At 40.6% G+C, this 15,944-nt stretch overlaps 8 protein-coding genes across 10 annotated transcripts in view; 6 read left to right on the top strand and 2 right to left on the bottom strand.

Annotated features, from left to right (window-relative positions):
• LOC128278906 (protein furry) overlaps window positions 1-1,691 on the bottom strand; it is a 58,645-nt gene extending 56,954 nt beyond the window's left edge. The window contains exon 1 of the mRNA XM_053017631.1: window positions 1,589-1,691. Within this exon, the coding sequence (XP_052873591.1) occupies window positions 1,589-1,691 (103 nt within the window). The remainder of the gene's footprint in view (window positions 1-1,588) is intronic.
• Window positions 1,692-2,308: 617 nt separating this feature from the next.
• LOC128277570 (leukocyte receptor cluster member 1 homolog) lies at window positions 2,309-3,430 on the top strand. The gene is made up of 2 exons (XM_053016046.1): window positions 2,309-2,434; window positions 2,499-3,430. Exons 1-2 carry the CDS (start codon window positions 2,412-2,414, stop codon window positions 3,415-3,417), a joined length of 942 nt encoding a protein of 313 aa, XP_052872006.1. The 5' UTR covers window positions 2,309-2,411; the 3' UTR covers window positions 3,418-3,430.
• On the bottom strand, window positions 3,431-4,445 carry LOC128277571 (39S ribosomal protein L16, mitochondrial). Its single transcript, XM_053016047.1, has 3 exons — window positions 4,316-4,445; window positions 4,166-4,234; window positions 3,431-4,101 (listed from the first exon to the last, which is right to left on the bottom strand). Exons 1-3 carry the CDS (start codon window positions 4,350-4,352, stop codon window positions 3,485-3,487), a joined length of 723 nt encoding a protein of 240 aa, XP_052872007.1. The 5' UTR covers window positions 4,353-4,445; the 3' UTR covers window positions 3,431-3,484.
• A 520-nt stretch (window positions 4,446-4,965) lies between these two features.
• Window positions 4,966-6,574, top strand: LOC128267932 (uncharacterized). Of its 2 annotated transcripts, XM_053004895.1 has the most exons (4): window positions 4,966-5,101; window positions 5,173-5,309; window positions 5,874-6,102; window positions 6,179-6,574. In XM_053004895.1, exons 2-4 carry the CDS (start codon window positions 5,201-5,203, stop codon window positions 6,396-6,398), a joined length of 558 nt encoding a protein of 185 aa, XP_052860855.1. In that variant the 5' UTR covers window positions 4,966-5,101; window positions 5,173-5,200; the 3' UTR covers window positions 6,399-6,574. The 2 variants fall into 2 exon arrangements, with proteins under 2 accessions (XP_052860855.1, XP_052860856.1); XM_053004896.1 differs by lacking the exon at window positions 6,179-6,574 and having other exon boundaries at window positions 4,987-5,103; window positions 6,034-6,090.
• A 4,056-nt stretch (window positions 6,575-10,630) lies between these two features.
• LOC128277811 (lethal(2)neighbour of tid protein 2) lies at window positions 10,631-12,454 on the top strand. Of its 2 annotated transcripts, none has more exons than XM_053016339.1 (2): window positions 10,631-10,989; window positions 11,089-12,454. In XM_053016339.1, exons 1-2 carry the CDS (start codon window positions 10,698-10,700, stop codon window positions 12,348-12,350), a joined length of 1,554 nt encoding a protein of 517 aa, XP_052872299.1. In that variant the 5' UTR covers window positions 10,631-10,697; the 3' UTR covers window positions 12,351-12,454. The 2 variants fall into 2 exon arrangements, with proteins under 2 accessions (XP_052872299.1, XP_052872298.1); XM_053016338.1 differs by having other exon boundaries at window positions 11,080-12,454.
• Window positions 12,455-12,609: 155 nt separating this feature from the next.
• Window positions 12,610-13,108, top strand: LOC128277825 (mitochondrial import inner membrane translocase subunit Tim10B). The gene is made up of 2 exons (XM_053016355.1): window positions 12,610-12,730; window positions 12,794-13,108. The coding sequence occupies exons 1-2, from the start codon at window positions 12,710-12,712 to the stop codon at window positions 13,106-13,108; spliced, it is 336 nt and encodes a 111-aa protein (XP_052872315.1). The 5' UTR covers window positions 12,610-12,709.
• Window positions 13,109-13,147: 39 nt separating this feature from the next.
• Window positions 13,148-14,079, top strand: LOC128277824 (L-seryl-tRNA(Sec) kinase). Its single transcript, XM_053016354.1, has one exon. It carries the CDS (start codon window positions 13,148-13,150, stop codon window positions 14,036-14,038), a length of 891 nt encoding a protein of 296 aa, XP_052872314.1. The 3' UTR covers window positions 14,039-14,079.
• A 552-nt stretch (window positions 14,080-14,631) lies between these two features.
• Window positions 14,632-15,944, top strand: part of LOC128278905 (protein lethal(2)denticleless) — a 1,648-nt gene continuing 335 nt past the window's right edge. Inside the window, exons 1-2 of the mRNA XM_053017629.1 lie at window positions 14,632-14,675; window positions 14,738-15,937. Of these exons, the coding sequence (XP_052873589.1) occupies window positions 14,633-14,675; window positions 14,738-15,937 (1,243 nt within the window). The 5' untranslated portion in view covers window position 14,632. The remainder of the gene's footprint in view (window positions 14,676-14,737; window positions 15,938-15,944) is intronic.

The following is a 15,944-nucleotide window of genomic DNA, read 5'->3' as shown; positions in this document are numbered from 1 at the left end:
GTAGGAAAAATCATACAAGTTGACAACCAGACAACGATGTTCGGGCTTTACTTGAGACGTGAGAACAAATAGCAATCCGCTGTGGCCACACAAAGCGAACAGTTGTCATTTCATTACGGAACCGAAATGGCGACCGAACCGACTCGAAGCAACAAGTGTCACACCTGTTAGACATATTACTATTTTTTTTAATCTTAGAAGAACGTACCGGGCCGCATTTATTAAGTTTACTTCAAAGTTAACTCAATCTTACTTAACAACAGTAACAAGATTATCTTAATCGCTATGTGGCATTTCCTCCACTTCAAAATAGCGTTATCCCGGGCTAACTCGGTTGAATTGCTTTTGTTATTGTAATATTATAACAGACCAACCTGCACAGGAAGAGACACATCTACACCAGAGACAATGTTAATTTTTACTGCTCTATGTAACGGTTCGTTTGTTGGTCCCACGCCGGTACCGGGTATCGAAACCATGGCCGATTGAGTGACAACCGGGATTCGAACCTAGGCCAGCTGCGTGACAGCGACGAGCGATACCGACTGCTCTATGAGCAGGTGCCACAGCCACAGTTGTTTTTCATCTAAAATTTGATACAGATTCTTTGCCAACAATTTTTTAAGGAGAAAAAATCGACAATGAGCCACCATACAAGTGTAAGTGACATGAGTAGCAAGATAACGCCTAAAAAAATCGAAAATCGAATATACGTAGGCCGCGTAGATACAAAATTATCAGAACTTTTTCAACACACCACGTACTTGCTCCGTTGCAGGAGTAACGAATTGGCAACACAGCGGTTCCCTTCTAATGAAAGTATTGAAAATGAATCTCTGATTGGATCGCTTCTAAAAATAAGGAGTTCTATCGACACGGAATCCAGGAACAAGTTAAATCCAAAACTGCAAGAATTAATTCGAACACCTAATACCTATACAAACATGCAAACATGACATTCAATCAAAGGTTTTCTCTTGTAAAAATACGGCTACGATTGTTTGCAGCAGTAACAATGTTCACAAACGTTTAATATTTGCAATTTGCAACACACAGTATTCCATCAAATACTATTGCTCTTACTTCTTGTTCATTGCAGTACAGTTTCATTTTTCGCGTTGAGCAATTGGTTAGTGACAGCAATCGCCACGCAGTTGTGTATGTAATGGCGAAGTTGTTGCTTTATTTGATTATCAACCAACGTAGGCGTCGAAACTCTATGCACTGGACTTACACGGTTTTCAGAAAAGACGAGCTACCGTAAATGTTATCCACAAATATTTAATATTTTGCACGAAAATGCAGATTTTGAAAACAGAACGATAAAAAACCGTTTTCTTCCACTTTCAGAATATTGGACATCAAAGCGAAATGCTAGTACAGCTGATCTAGTCGACTTACACCACTACCACAAAATATAAACAGCAAAGCAGCGAATTGATCGCTTTCGGAGATGGGGACTAAATGGTCACGGGAATGTTTATGAAAATTTTGTTAGTGTATATAATGAACAAATAGTGTTCACTTTATCAACGACCCAAAAAATCGTTCAATGATCTTTAATGCTTCTAAGATCAAATGTACTTACCCCCATCACTTGCTGAGACTAGAGTGCTGCTATGTGTGGAACGATGGTTTTCTTCAGCGTTGTCCATCGTCTCTGAATCATCACTAGCAGCGGGTCGCTGCATAATACCAACTTCACAAGACACTAATGTGTACTAACACCCTACAGAATGTTGCGCAGATCGAAAATTAGACGCGTTTCTTCGTTTGTTAACTTCTTATACTTTCACCAATCGCAATCAGTGATTTTTGTGTACTTTGTATGACTTTTTCGTTTATGTGTTTCGTATGAGTTTACTTTGACAAATCAGACATCAGCTGTCAAAAAACCGATGCTGTGTGTTTCACATGAACTCCGTTGGACTGAAAGCTTACAAAACAGATGAATGGCATTCATAGTCTTTTTAATAGCAAAATACAATCATACAATAAAAAGTTCGGTAGCACGTCCGTCTCACAGCACCGATTCTCGCACCGAAACACTTTTATTGACCTTATAATAATAATTTGTGAAAATATGTATTTCTCAAAGCTACCAAAGTCTATTATCTATTGTTTATTGACTGTCACCTAACACCTTATCGAATCCTTGAATTGGTGTGTTTCCTTAAAGGTGCTGTGAACAAATCTAATTATTAAGCCAAAATCTGTCAAATCGTTGCTGTCTGCTCCAAAATGAACCTATGCTGTAACTAAAACTGACAGCGTATCACATACGTCTATTATGTACACACACATTTCACATCACACTGCACAGATAAACACAGCTCGGTTTGGGGAAACATTGAATGTTTTTGATATAATTGCTGTATTGAATCTAGTCAGGTTATAATTTCTATCACACGATGAACATTCTTCCTAAGAAAAGGTCTGTTGCAAATATATCTACATTAGCTATTTTGCTCATATGTTAAAATGCTTTTCTGTTTTAGATGGCACGTTCGAACAAAAGACAATATTGCGCGTGTCAGAAATGATGAAGCCAAAGCTGCTGAGAATGAAAAGGAACGCCTACGCAAGATATCTCTTGCTGAGCAAGAGGCTCGTATCAAAGTACTTCGCGAAAAAGCTCGAAACAAGCCTTATAATGGTCAAATAGTGTTTACGGAAGTGAAAAATGCAACGACTCGCGAGGCACATGTAAATCTTTTTTTAGGTCTCGAGGACGGAACGCATCATGCAGTTAGACGAAGCAACGTGGATCACGAAAAAGAAAAAAAGGAGGAAAAAGAATCTTACGAGAAGCAAATAGGATATCTAACTTACCTAGGACAAGACACAAATGAATCGCTAGGCAAACAAAGCTGGTATGATATGATACCAAAAGGAAACCATTCTCCCGATACTCAAAGAAAATCTGTTGAAATAGATTTGAAGCTCAAACATTATCAAGATCCCTATAATACTTTTAAGAACTTCAGCTCTTGTAAAACATCGTCTGACTCCATCAGTTCGGACACAAAGATAAGGAATGCTGAAACACAAGCTAATATTCCAAGTTCATCGCGACGTAAACCCCAACGAAAAACCCAAACCCATGGTTTTAACTACTCCAAAAAGACGCATCATGATACCGTGGAAAAAATCAAACGTCACAAAAGCAAAATCCAGGATGCGTACGATAAGAAGTTTAAAACTCGCGAGAATGGTAAGGCGGCTAATTTAGAACGAATGCGCGAGGAACGTATTGCAAGAGAAAGACAGGAAAAAATAAGAGCTGAACAAATATTTGTTCATATCCATCGCAAACAGATATCGTTATCTTCAAACACTTCACCAACAAACCAAGTTTCGCGTCAAAAGTATAACTCTCAGTTCCACCCGGAAATTGCTAAACAAAACTATGAATAAACAGTTAAGATGATAAAACTTTATAATCAATTCTTTATTCATTGTTAAGCTATTGGACGAATATTTTTTAATTATATTCGCCAAACCATTTATGATCGACCGGAGAAAGCCATCGATGACAGCCACCCAAATTGTTTTGAACAATATACTTAAGCGTCCATGGGTTCAAATTTTTCTGCTCTTTGCGCCCTCTTTCTAATGCCTCATTGTCTAACAATGTTTGAGAAACGATCCTTGCCTTGAATGGTAGCTTCGGACAAACTACCTTTAATATATTTTGAGCCTCTACATATTCTAACTTCCCAGCCAACTCAACAATCACTCGTCCACTTTTCACCGGTGTTACATAATGATCAATAGCACCTTTTCCTCCACCCATGCGCTGTCCCTGGCCCTTTTTAGTTACCGGTTGCCATGGAGCTTCAACACGCCAGATTGCGAACATACGATTTGTATCCATTTTACGTCCAATCGTTAGTCGCAACATTTCAAAGTGGCCCCATTTTAATCGACCGCCTCCAGTAGCCACGATTCCATATTGCTTGTGAACGAGGTCGTTGTGGATTTCTTCTGGGCCCCTCATCCATTTTAATTTTTTCTGCATCTTTGGTGGCCTCAAATTACTAGGAAGCTGTGGTACCTTATCCATGAAGCGTAATTTTGCCTTTTCCGGAGTGTGAATATCTGGTACGAATGAAAACAAACTTTAATGAACTAGGAGTTAATAGCGTTAATGCACGAAATTTACTTTCGTATTGTACAGGGAGTGCAAAACACTTCATGCCGGCTATTTGTTGATGAAGCAACCCATTGCGCGCTGCTCCAACAATGAGAAAAATAATTTGTTTTCGTTAACATGACGGTCTTTCCTTTCCAGCAGATAGCGTGTAGTACATACCGACCACCGCGAATTTTCCCAAATTTGCCATTAACATTACGTGAATACGACGAAAATACGATATTTATCAACAAATAGGAAAATATAACAGTGAGCCGCCTATAAGGCCCGGTCCACATGTCACGATGCATCGTGACGTGTGGACCGGCTTAAAAGCGTTGAAATTTCAACCAATCAGAGCGCAGCGTTCATCGCACTCAAAGCTCGTCTAACATCCTACATCGAAACTCCATTACGGCTGATGCAATATGAACGATCTTAAAGAAGAGAATAAATCAATAATTCTCGTGTATTACAAATAATAGAAACTTACATATTTTAGGAATGCAAATTCTTGATTTGTTTCTCACGTACAAGCTGATAATTGAAATGGTGACCTTCAAACGAACGTTCACCCTTTACTATATAATCAATCAAAAATGACAAAATTAGGTGGTTTAGTGCGAAGGAAACACGATATCTATGGAAGGAGGTTTCGAAGGTTTTCTTCCTATTGAAAAAACCAACAAACTTTTTTTATAGTATATCCGTTGTTCTATTCAAAAGTGAGTTTATATGAAGGTAGAATACGGAACCCAAGCTTTTACGCGCCGCTCATATGTAGGGCCTCTAAGGAGAAGCCGTTGTGCCATTGTCATGTTGACATGAATCTAGAACAATTAATCGTAAACTTTAGGAAACACACATATTATGAGAATGCTCTGTTACAACTTTGCCGGGCAATCTAGAGTATTGGTTTTACGAAAATGTTATAATACATATCCTTTAACCACAATTGTACAAACTGTGTAAGCATAATTACGGTGACGTTCATAAGTAAACACTAACTTCTCGGATAACTTGTTCATCTTTTCCAGCAAGAGAAATTTTCAAACATCTAGAATTATGCCATTAAAGGCAACCATAAAACGGGAAGATTTTTTTTTGAAAAAAGATGGCATCCCCCCTGGATACGGTATCATTTATCGTGCCCCAATGGAATATTACCTTACAGGTACGTATTATAGTTAGAAAGCCTGATCCTTCCACAATAACAATAACTATGCTCATTTAACTTCAAAACGTGGGAAGATTTTTATTTGACGTGAAAACTAGATTTGTAGAATATAAAAACTGTTTTCTATTACCACCGGTGCCCTTGTATTGTATATTATTGTTCTGAGCGAGCTGATTTATGTTCGATTGAAAGTTAAAATAAATAATGCAAATTTTACAGTCAAAAACAAGTCAGTCAGTCAGTAATTATAAGACACACGTAGTAGTGTAAGAGGTTTCCCGCATCCTGGAGACGGTTCTCTTGAGCAGGAGCTGTGTTTGTATTAACACGATGCAAACTTAGTTCATGCCTTAGCCGGGTTGAATAGAAGGCAGGATATGCTAAAGTTCGGAGTCGTCTCGAGTTTCATCTGTCTATGATCAAAGACTACCATTTACAATGATTTAACAGAGCAGATTTGCAATTCTAGTTGCCAGCGTGCAACTAGCCAATAAGCCACAGAGATACTTCTCTGTATTTGGTTTCTCTGGTTTTAAATGTTAAACAAACTATTTTTTTCAGCATGCAACTATATAACCACATTAAGTTTCCTAACGGTAGGTGGAATCAGTGCCTTCACATACATCAAAAATTTTCATGACATCGTTGTGCCATTCCAAATTGAATACGCAACACTAACAACCAACGAGACAGATTTACTATATTTCCTGGGATTTTTCAGTTTCATCAATGTACTTATTCGTGTTGCAATAAACCGTTATCCATTGCGTATTTATCGCAAAGAAAAAGAGTAAGTAAATAGTTTTTCATGGCTCTTATATCTGTTTCTTATCTTCTTTAATTTACTTTTTAACATTTTATTCAAGATACCTCGCCATGTTTGAAGGACAAATTCCTTTAACTTATAAGAAACTGAAATTTTACCAAGGCGATGTAGTTCCAGTTCCTCTAGGTGGTATGCTACCTTGGCAGGAGTCGAGGTATAAAATAAAAGATAAGCATGTGCTGTTGTTAGACGAATACTTTCGTACACCATCTGAGTTGAATAGCATGATGATACATAATAAGACGGATAAAACAAACTAGAAACACACTCTGAATCAAGCTCTTGTGTGGGTTTAGTGGAAAAGGAACTAAAATCATTCAAGTAGTTGAATTAGATGTTAATGGGAATCATGTAATTTTTAAGTGCACTGAAGTCTATGTTATGTCGTCGGATAATGTACTGCGTATGCGTGTTATGTGTTAAAATAAAGAAGTCATGCTCTTGGTACTGCATGTTTTTTATTGTTCTGTAGATTGAGGGATTGCGTTAGCACAGCCATGGCTTACAGGTTTACGGGACGGTGTGGGACTCCACCCCAAGCGACATACCGACTAAACTACTCACATTGACTCTCCATCCTACCCCTTCTGGAACAGCCATTTCCAGCTTTACTTCGGAGGAGGGGACAGGACTGCAGGTGCTTTCGTCTCCTGAGAATAACAAAAACCCACACTTTCGGTCGGTCACCTTTCATGCCCTGCTTAGACAAACAGCGAACCGCCCGTTTTCAGCTCTTTCTATCTAAATACAGTGGGCCTAGGCTCCAAAAAGAGTGCCGAGGCTGTGCCGGGAAGAGTGCACTTGGCTTACCCCAGCCATCCTTCGGGATCAAGAAATGGTGATTACTTCTGGTCGGCTGCCCTAGGTACAGCGACCACATTCGACGTCTGAGCGACTTGCCCCCACTGCACCCTTTGCCAGTCCGTGCGTAGCTTTGCTGATATTAGGACCACACAGCCGCTCACTCTGGCAAATCCTTACTCGCTTTCACACATGCCTTGGACGATGTTCTCCACAGTAAGCCCATCTCCAACCCGCTGCTGCATTTGTTGTCGAACGTCGTCGAACCGCGTCGCTCTGTGAGCAGTTGCAACGCTTTCGAGTCGTGCTCAAATGGCAGATAGAATAGATCACAGAGCAGCATTATGTCCGCGACAGTTATTTCCTTTTCGAGACCATTCCTGGTAGGGTAAGAAAGCAAACGTAAAGTAAACCGGAGGGCGAACGAATGAAGGCAGTTATCGCGCCATACTAGTTTTTGATTCTTGATCTTCAGCCATTTCTAGCAATGTGTCCGAGCTTTCCACCTGCATCGTTCCCGAACACGTCTGCGAAGAAACGAAAACACGTATCCTTCCGGCGTTTCGGTAAAATATACCTTCAGTACCGATGATCTCGTTTCGAACATAATGATATCGTCAAATTGCGCTTTAAGCAGATGTTTCGGAGAGGTAAGATTGCTTCCACAGTCCATCGGTTCCGGTTGCACCCCATCACGTCGTCGTCATTATCGTCCGTTTCGACCATCTATCGATCGATGACTGTTGGAGGTGGCAAAGGCTCGGCCCCGGATCCATTTACGATAGGTAGATGATAGAACTCCACCGATTTGAGTTTTTCGAGCTGTGTCATCGATAGGTTGAGATAAAAGCTTGCAAGAGCAATCTGGAGATTATTACTTTCGTCGTGGATCTTTGCAAGCCGGTCAACAATGGCTCGCAGATTTTCCACCACCAAATTGCGGCCCACCTGGTGTGGTACCTATTGGTGAAGCAACGGAAAGCCATCGCCTTTGTAATGTCGACATGCCCTGGCTGTAGAAGTTGATCGGTGGTCCAGATCGAGCCACCCGTGAGCTTGCGAAACACTCTTGAACATGCCTTCATACGCCAGTCGTTCGGCGTATCGCGCTGCAGCAGCGAGAACAGTTTCCAGAGGTAGTAGATATGGGCGGGCGTGTGTGCGTACTTACTGCGGTCACGAAACCGAAACACAGAGCTAAAAGGTTCAATAGCTGGATTGTCGCGTCAGTGTGATCGTCAAGACTAAGCCAAGAGCCAAGAAGAACGCCTAAACAGATGTCCTTGCTAAGGCCCATATCGCAATGCTGACAGTCGAATTTAGGTGCTCTAATCTCTGATGCTCTCTGCAACGGTTCGTTTTTACGGGCGGGGTTGTTGGTCCCGCGCCAACCCCCTGTCTCGCCGGTATCGGGAATCGAAACCATTACCGGCTGCGTGACAACGACGAGCGATAGAAGCGTTGCATTAGAACGTGCATTAGAAGCACTTAACCGAACATTGAAAGATCTACGCAATGACTCGAGATGTATTGGAGGGGCAACGATTTTACTGTCTGGCGATTTCCGTCAAATACTGCCAGTAATTTCAATATCAACGGCTACGGCTGTCGGCTACGGTGCTATGAGAAGAAACTTCAGCTGACAAAAAACATTAGAGTTGCATTGCTTAATACATCTGCAGAAGATTTCTCTGAGCCATTGCTGACTATCAGTAATGGTCGAGTACCTGTTGACGAACCAAGCGGATTGATTTCATTTCCTCAGAATTTCTGTAACTTTGTCTTATCGAAAGACGAACTTATCAACAGAGTATTTCTTAAAATCATTTCCCACTACAAAAATAGTGAATGGTTGATTGAGCGAGCAATTTTATCGGCTAAGAATACAGATATAGACAACCTAAACTACATAATTCAGAATTAGATCATTGGAACAATGCATTAATTCAAATCTATTTACTGTGTAACAAATGAAGATGAAGCTACCAACTATCCAATTGAATTTTCAAAATCCTTCGATGTGTCTGGCTTACCACCGCACAATTTACGCCTAAAGGTTGGCTTCGTAGTAATCTTCCTTCGAAACATAAACCAACTAAAACTGTGCAACGGTTCGCGTTTGGTGGTAAGAAAATTGATGAAGAATGTGATTTACGCGACGATACTTAGAGGAAAATTCCAAGGTGAGGAAGTTCGCATTCCTAGGATCCCGATGATCCCAACCGATATGTCGTTTGAGTTTAAAGGACTTCAATTACCGATCCGTCTTGCATTCTCTATGGCCATTAAAAAAACACAAGGCCAATCCTTGAAAGTGTGTGGTCAGAATTTGGAAAATAAATGTTTTTCCCATGGACAATTATATGTGGCATGTTCACGGGTCGGAAGACCATCTGCGTTGTTTGTTCTTGCGCCTGATAATAAAACTAAAAATGTAGTGTATCAAGATGATAAACTGAAGAAAAAAGAAAGCCTAAAAAGCCTATTAAAGAATCGTTAAAATACTAGAAGTTTTTAATTTATCATAATCCTAATAAAAAAATAACTAGATAAAATCCAAAGTCTGCTTACTTACTGCGCTGCCACACGGCACATAACTATAACACGTAACACGTAACTTGGTGTCAAATCTGTTTCGCCCCGTGTGGCAGGTCTGAAATATAACAACGTGGTGGTGACCGAAATGTCGAACGTGTTTACATTCATGTTTTTGGCCCGAGAAAATAGAAATCGAAGAGGGAGGTTGATTTCTGAATAATTTATAGCTTAAATTAAAAAAAAACATCGCAAGTAAGAACTTACATTAACCTCTGTTTGTAAACAAACGTTCGGTGTTACGTGTTATGCGTCGTGTTATGGGTCTGCTGACCCACAACGCTTTTGACACCTACTGATCGCTTTACTGTCAAAATTGTCGCGGTATGAGGCTGTTATATCCGTTGTTATGTGCCGTGTGGCACCGCAGTTACGTTTGTAAACAAACGCTCGTTGTTTCGTGTTATGTGTTATGTTTTACAGGGTCCGCTGAGCCACAAAGCTTTCGACACATGCTTACCGATTAAGTGTCAAATTTGGTTATGTTATGTTATATGTTAGAGTCCGCTGAGGCACAATGGTTTCGACACAAGCTGATCGATTTCACGTCATATTTTTTATCGTTTTATATTTTACGGATCGTGTGGCCCCCAGAATAAGCTAAGAGTGGTGTGAACCTGGTTCTTCGGCTCCGAAACGAGTTCGTGTCCACAAATCGGCCAAGAAGATGTTAACATCAGTTTTATGGGATGGAACAGCAATTTTGTTTGAATAACTTGCAAACCGGTAAAACAATAAAGTTTTGAATAAATAATCTAGAGGCAAACAATAACGATGGTCAGCCTTTCGCTGTCAAACAAAATTTCTAAACGTGTTAATCGTAAGTCGTTAACGTTCTCACGATGTTATGCAATCGTTTTTATGTAAATTTGAAATATTGTGAAGTTACGATACTGCTACAGCGAAGACCGGGTGTATAATATAGAAGCGCATAAAATAAGAGATAGGCAAAATAGGAAGAAAATGTATTTGTGCATCTTTCTTAGGAGGTCACTGTATCAGACGCGTGTTTGAAACGTCACCCGTGACAAATCATTCTGTTGCTCGGGACCAAAAGTGTTTTCTTGTGTGTGTATCATTGAGAATAGACTGAGAGTAGGAAATAGAAAATTCAAATCATTCGCTAGGTTTATTTTCGTATTGCACGGCAAATCTGGGTGAAGATGCCATCTAATAAAACTGTACAGCGCACCAAAAAAGTGCTCTCCTTACGTAAGGAATCACAAACGTTCCAAGAAAAGTTTTCTACCGGTTATATTAATTTTACACTCGTCAAATCGTTGATTTTCGAACCGTCTCGTCTGCCGCTTGTTTCATTGGTCGTGTTGACCGCCGAACTTGTTCTGAATGTATTTATTGTGCAAAATGTGCATTACACTGAGATTGATTGGATGGCATATATGCAGGAGTGCGAGGGCTTTATCAATGGAACTACCAACTATTCGCTGCTTACGGGTACATTCGCAAAGTGTTTTATGTTTATGATGATGAACAAAATAACGTTTTTGTTAATCACTAACGTCTGCTTCACTTTTTCACGTCTAGGTGACACAGGTCCACTGGTTTATCCGGCGGGGTTTGTGTATATTTACAGCGCACTGTACTTTCTTACATCGCGAGGAAGCAATATCCGTTTGGCGCAGTACATCTTCATCGGTATCTACTTGCTTCAACTGACGCTAGTACTGCGACTGTACTGCAAAAGTCGCAAAATTCCACCATACGTAATGGTAGTTACGATATTCACTTCGTACCGTATCCACTCCATCTACGTTCTACGACTATTCAACGATCCAATCGCAGTGTTGCTGTTATACGCTGCTTTAAATCTGTACATTGACGGACGATGGACCCTTGGTAGCGTTATGTTCAGCTTGGGCGTGTCGGTGAAGATGAACATTCTGTTATTCGCTCCTGCTGTTCTACTGATGTTTATCACAAATCTTGGATGGTTTAGAACGTTTATTCAGTTAACTGTTTGTAGTTGCATCCAGATACTGCTGGGTTTGCCATTTTTGGTGACCTATCCCTGGCAGTACATCAAAGGAAGTTTTGATTTTGCACGAGTTTTTGAGCATAAATGGACAGTAAACTATAGATTTCTTGAGCCGGTGATTTTCGAGAGCAAAATGTTTCATTTAGGTTTACTAGCGCTTCATCTGGCACTACTTGTAATTTTTGCATCACCTTGCCACAAGTATTTCCAAAACTACTGTCGTTTGCGTAATCTTGAGATGGTGCTAGCACCGCAGATTGCAACACAAAATCAGATAGAGAAAGAGAAATGTAGTGGAAAAGAAAAACGGTCCTTATTGAACCGGAAACGTATAACTAACTCTGCCCAAAAAGAGAACACTGGCCTTGCCCAAAAGCTATCCGAAGAAGAACAACAATTTTTGAAGTCGTTCGAGAAGACCATTAAACAAACATCTGATTTGGAGGATGAAAAGCACTTGGAGCAAACAAGAGCAAGAGCACCGAACATGTTTTCAATTCACTTTGATCGCTGCAGTCAATTGGCATTGTTGCCACTTTTTCTTTCAAACTTCATCGGCATTGTTTGCGCTCGCAGTCTACACTATCAGTTTTATGTATGGTACTTCCATAGCTTGCCGTATCTTATGTGGTATACAGAATACGAGAACAGTTTCAAGTTTCTAATACTGTTGCTGATAGAGTTCTGCTGGAATACCTATCCTAGCACGGTATTGAGCAGCCTTACTTTGCATGTTTGCCATGTAGTGCTGCTTGTCGGTATTGGCAAGAAAATGTTTCGTCGCATTCCAGATCTAGGACAATTCGATAGGGTGAAGTAAATGACAGCTATTGCGAACAAACAAACTTATAAAACTTCGTTTATACTTGGTTTTTTACTTTTGCTGAACACTGTTTGAATAATGAATTAAAATAAACGAAACGAATTCCCGTGTAATGATTTTTTTCAAATTTAAGTTTTAATGGTTGAATTTTATATTTTTATTTGAAGATTGAAAACTACACTTTTGAATCTTCCATAAAATTTTGTTTTTATTGGAATCAGTTCAACTCCACAGGTATAAACCTAATTATTCAACCGGTTGAACCGGTTGGGTGCATTCAACAAAAAACATGAAACGTCAAAACCATCTGCTCTACAACGCACACACGCTTTCACATTCTGCCTTTAACGCAAGAAATGGATTACGAATTAAGAAATGTAAGGAAAATAAAGACGTTTAATATTTTCACGTACTTTTCTACTGTTCTTATCGCATTTCAGATCAAAGATTTCCTCCAAATGTACAATAAAATAACAGACATGTGCTTCAACTCGTGCGTGGAGAATCTCTTTAGTCGTGATTTATCGCGTGACGAGACGCTATGCGCTGATAATTGCGTGAGCAAGTTTGCCAATGTCAACCAACGTTTGCTGCATGTATACATGGGAGTTCAGACGGACATAAATCAAAGAAGAATGAGCGAAATGGAAGTTCAACAGACGAAAATGATAGCTGAGACACAGCAACGTGCAGCCGAACCGAAGATACAAGAAGTTGTGACCAGCAGTAATGCCACCGATTCAGTCGTGGCTTAATCATACACATACAATATTGCAATTTCAACCAAGCTCATCATGAACAGAATTTGCCTGAATGTGCTGGTGGGTGTTCCTGCATCGGGCAAAACGACCTATTGTAGTCTTATTGAAAAGACAAGGACTCATACGTTCAACATAGTGCATGTGTGTTATGATAGTTTTATTAAAATAGATACTCAATACGACCAATTTTGCAATGAAACAGGATCGTACAAGTTGCGACGTTCGAAGTTACTGTCCTCGATGGAGAAAATTTTCGTTGCTGTTAAAGAAAACGATCGTGAAAGGTTGGAAAGCTCACTAACTTATGTAGAAAATGAATTCGGTGTTGTTTTAAAACTTTCTCTTTCAACAGATTATAAGGACTATCTTTTTGTCATCGATGATAATATGTACTATAGAAGTATGCGCCTAGAATGGCTAAAAGTGGCAAAGAAACTTTCTTTAGGGTTTTTCCAAACGTTCTTTGACATTCCGCTTGCACTCGCATTGACGAGAAATCAAGCCAGAATATCACCCAATCCCATACCAAAAGAAGTAATATTGTCTATGTGGACTCGTCTTGAAAAACCTTGCGGGGATCTTCATCATTGGGAACAGCAATGCATCTGCTTTACAGAAACTTATGACATAAATGCGGCATTAGAATTGGCCAAGTATTGTATAAACACCCCAGTACACGGTGTCATAAAAATTACACAATCCGTTCCCATGGAGCAATCAAGAGTCCATCAAATTGATCTGCTCTTACGCAAAACAATTTCGAAGCGAATGGCTTGGGCAAAGGAATCTATGCCTAGCAAGGATCTTGAAGTGTTTGCCAAGCACCTGCAAAAGCATAAGGCGAATTTGTTAGATCAGTTGAGAAAAGGTGAATGTTGTTGCCAAGATGTTATTGAAAAAAATATTGAATTATTAAAATTATAGCTGATACACTGTTTTAAAATAAATTCGTAATTCATAAACGATTTGAAAATGACTTCAAATAAACAAAGTAGTTAAAATATGAAAGCATTTTTACGAAGCTTGCGATTGGCAGCGCCAAGACCATCCAAGGGTAAGGAACTATTTTCCGCGATGGAACAGCTAAGACCTACCTGGTCGAATCGCGGACGTGTTCACACCTTCTTCGACAACACGGTCGCCAAGGAGGCGATGATCGGCGTAGCATTCGCCACCGTGGTCGAAATCGTTTCTACGCTATATCGTGAGCGATGTTACAAAGGAATCAAACTGTAGCAAAACATCAACCGAAGTAATCACGCATTTTGTACTGTCAAATCTGACATTTGGTCTTCGTTGACGATTCGCGTTCTTGCTTAGCCGTGTTTGTCTGTAAGTTGGCCCGAAGACAGCGATTTTCCCGCTTTTTACGCTTGGTAACCACTGCTAGTGTATGAATATTATCGTTTGATCTGAATGCGGGTTTGCTTTAGATTGGAACGTTTTATGTGTTAAAAGTAGTATTTGGTGTTCATCGAATGCAGAAAACGTTTCTTATAAATACTGGGATCAACAAACATGAATACGGTGTTAAATTTATTGCGTCGACAAACGGGTCATGGTAAGCAGGAAATATTTTATAAGTATAAGAGATATTTTATCGATTAGGATCGATGTTTGCAGGATTCACCGAGCAATACGATGCAACGTTGTTGCGACTGTTGGTTCGCGAGCGTGACAGCTGGAAAGGCATTTCACCGTCCAGATTGACTGCAGATTATAACCCATCACCCCCGATCCTGGCCGCCAAATTTGCTAAGTGTTCGGGTCGTCAGAATGTTCTCGCGATAGCGAATGAAGACGGAAAGATTGCGATACAGGACACGAACCGGTGGAACAAAGAACCCGGCGGGGAACGATCGCTGGACGGAGTTCAGTGCCACTTCAATGCAGTATTCGATGTTGAGTGGATGCCTGGAGAGATGAAGATTGTTACTGCTTCCGGTGACCATACAGCGCAACTGTTATCATTGACCAACGCAGAACTGGTCCGTACGCAAGTGTTTAGTGGCCATTCGCGATCGGTCAAGACGGTGGCCTTCCAGTGTGATGATCCGGCAGTGTTTGCGACCGGTGGACGGGATGGGGCAATTATCGTATGGGATATTCGAGCTCAACTTGGGTCCAACATGATGCCACGAGCAGATAATTGCATTTACAATGGACATTCGGGAGGACCAGGGACACCCGCTTCGTATAGGAGGCGTACGAGACAGACTCCCAAAATACCTGCACAAGGTTGCAGTAGCAGCATCACAGGTTTGGCATTCCAAAATGCCAATACACTTATCTCGTGTGGAGCGGGTGATGGAGTGGTGAAGGTTTGGGACACAAGGCGTCACTACACAAGTCATCAGCGAGACCCATTGCCAAAGTATAGCTTTCCGTACAGCGGTACAACTACTTTGAAAGGTTTTACGAATCTCGTGATCGACCATTCTCGTCACCGGCTCTACGTGAACTGTATGGACAATTACATCTATTGTTATAATGTGTTGACTTATGATAGCCACCCACTCGCGCGGTACAGTGGGTATAAAAATGGAACCTTTTACGTCAAATCTGCGTTGAGTCCTGATGGTCAGTATCTCATTAGTGGTTCGAGTGATGAACTTAGCTATATCTGGAATATAGACAATTCAAGACCGTTATTGAAATTGCATGGGCATGCGGCTGAAGTGACGAGTGTCGCATGGATGCATGATTGGAGCAAGATGCGCATTGTGACATGTAGCGACGATGCATGCCATAAAGTGTGGCGTCTGGGACCGGAGGAGCTGGATCCAAATGAAAAGATGCAGTTGCGCGGTACTGCCGAATATTGCAACTC

This window comes from Anopheles cruzii, chromosome 2 (genome assembly GCF_943734635.1).
Source record: "Anopheles cruzii chromosome 2, idAnoCruzAS_RS32_06, whole genome shotgun sequence".
NCBI classification, from domain to species: Eukaryota; Metazoa; Arthropoda; class Insecta; order Diptera; family Culicidae; genus Anopheles; species Anopheles cruzii.
Note: the sequence above shows the minus strand (reverse complement) of the source record. Positions and strands in the feature narration are given on the sequence as shown.

Coding starts and splice junctions, on each gene's coding strand:
- LOC128267932 (XM_053004895.1), top strand. CDS start 5,201: ATGCCATTAAAGGCAACCATAAAACGGGAAGATTTTTTTTTGAAAAAA. Junction 5,310..5,873: donor AATGGAATATTACCTTACAG/GTACGTATTATA, acceptor TATTTTTTTCAG/CATGCAACTATATAACCACA. Junction 6,103..6,178: donor ATTTATCGCAAAGAAAAAGA/GTAAGTAAATAG, acceptor ATTTTATTCAAG/ATACCTCGCCATGTTTGAAG.
- LOC128277825 (XM_053016355.1), top strand. CDS start 12,710: ATGGATTACGAATTAAGAAAT. Junction 12,731..12,793: donor TGGATTACGAATTAAGAAAT/GTAAGGAAAATA, acceptor ATCGCATTTCAG/ATCAAAGATTTCCTCCAAAT.
- LOC128277824 (XM_053016354.1), top strand. CDS start 13,148: ATGAACAGAATTTGCCTGAATGTGCTGGTGGGTGTTCCTGCATCGGGC.
- LOC128277570 (XM_053016046.1), top strand. CDS start 2,412: ATGAACATTCTTCCTAAGAAAAG. Junction 2,435..2,498: donor AACATTCTTCCTAAGAAAAG/GTCTGTTGCAAA, acceptor TTTCTGTTTTAG/ATGGCACGTTCGAACAAAAG.
- LOC128277811 (XM_053016338.1), top strand. CDS start 10,698: ATGCCATCTAATAAAACTGTACAGCGCACCAAAAAAGTGCTCTCCTTA. Junction 10,990..11,079: donor CAACTATTCGCTGCTTACGG/GTACATTCGCAA, acceptor TTTCACGTCTAG/GTGACACAGGTCCACTGGTT.
- LOC128277571 (XM_053016047.1), bottom strand. CDS start 4,352: ATGTTAATGGCAAATTTGGGAAAATTCGCGGTGGTCG. Junction 4,235..4,315: donor GGGAAAATTCGCGGTGGTCG/GTATGTACTACA, acceptor TTGTTGGAGCAG/CGCGCAATGGGTTGCTTCAT. Junction 4,102..4,165: donor ACTCCCTGTACAATACGAAA/GTAAATTTCGTG, acceptor CATTCGTACCAG/ATATTCACACTCCGGAAAAG.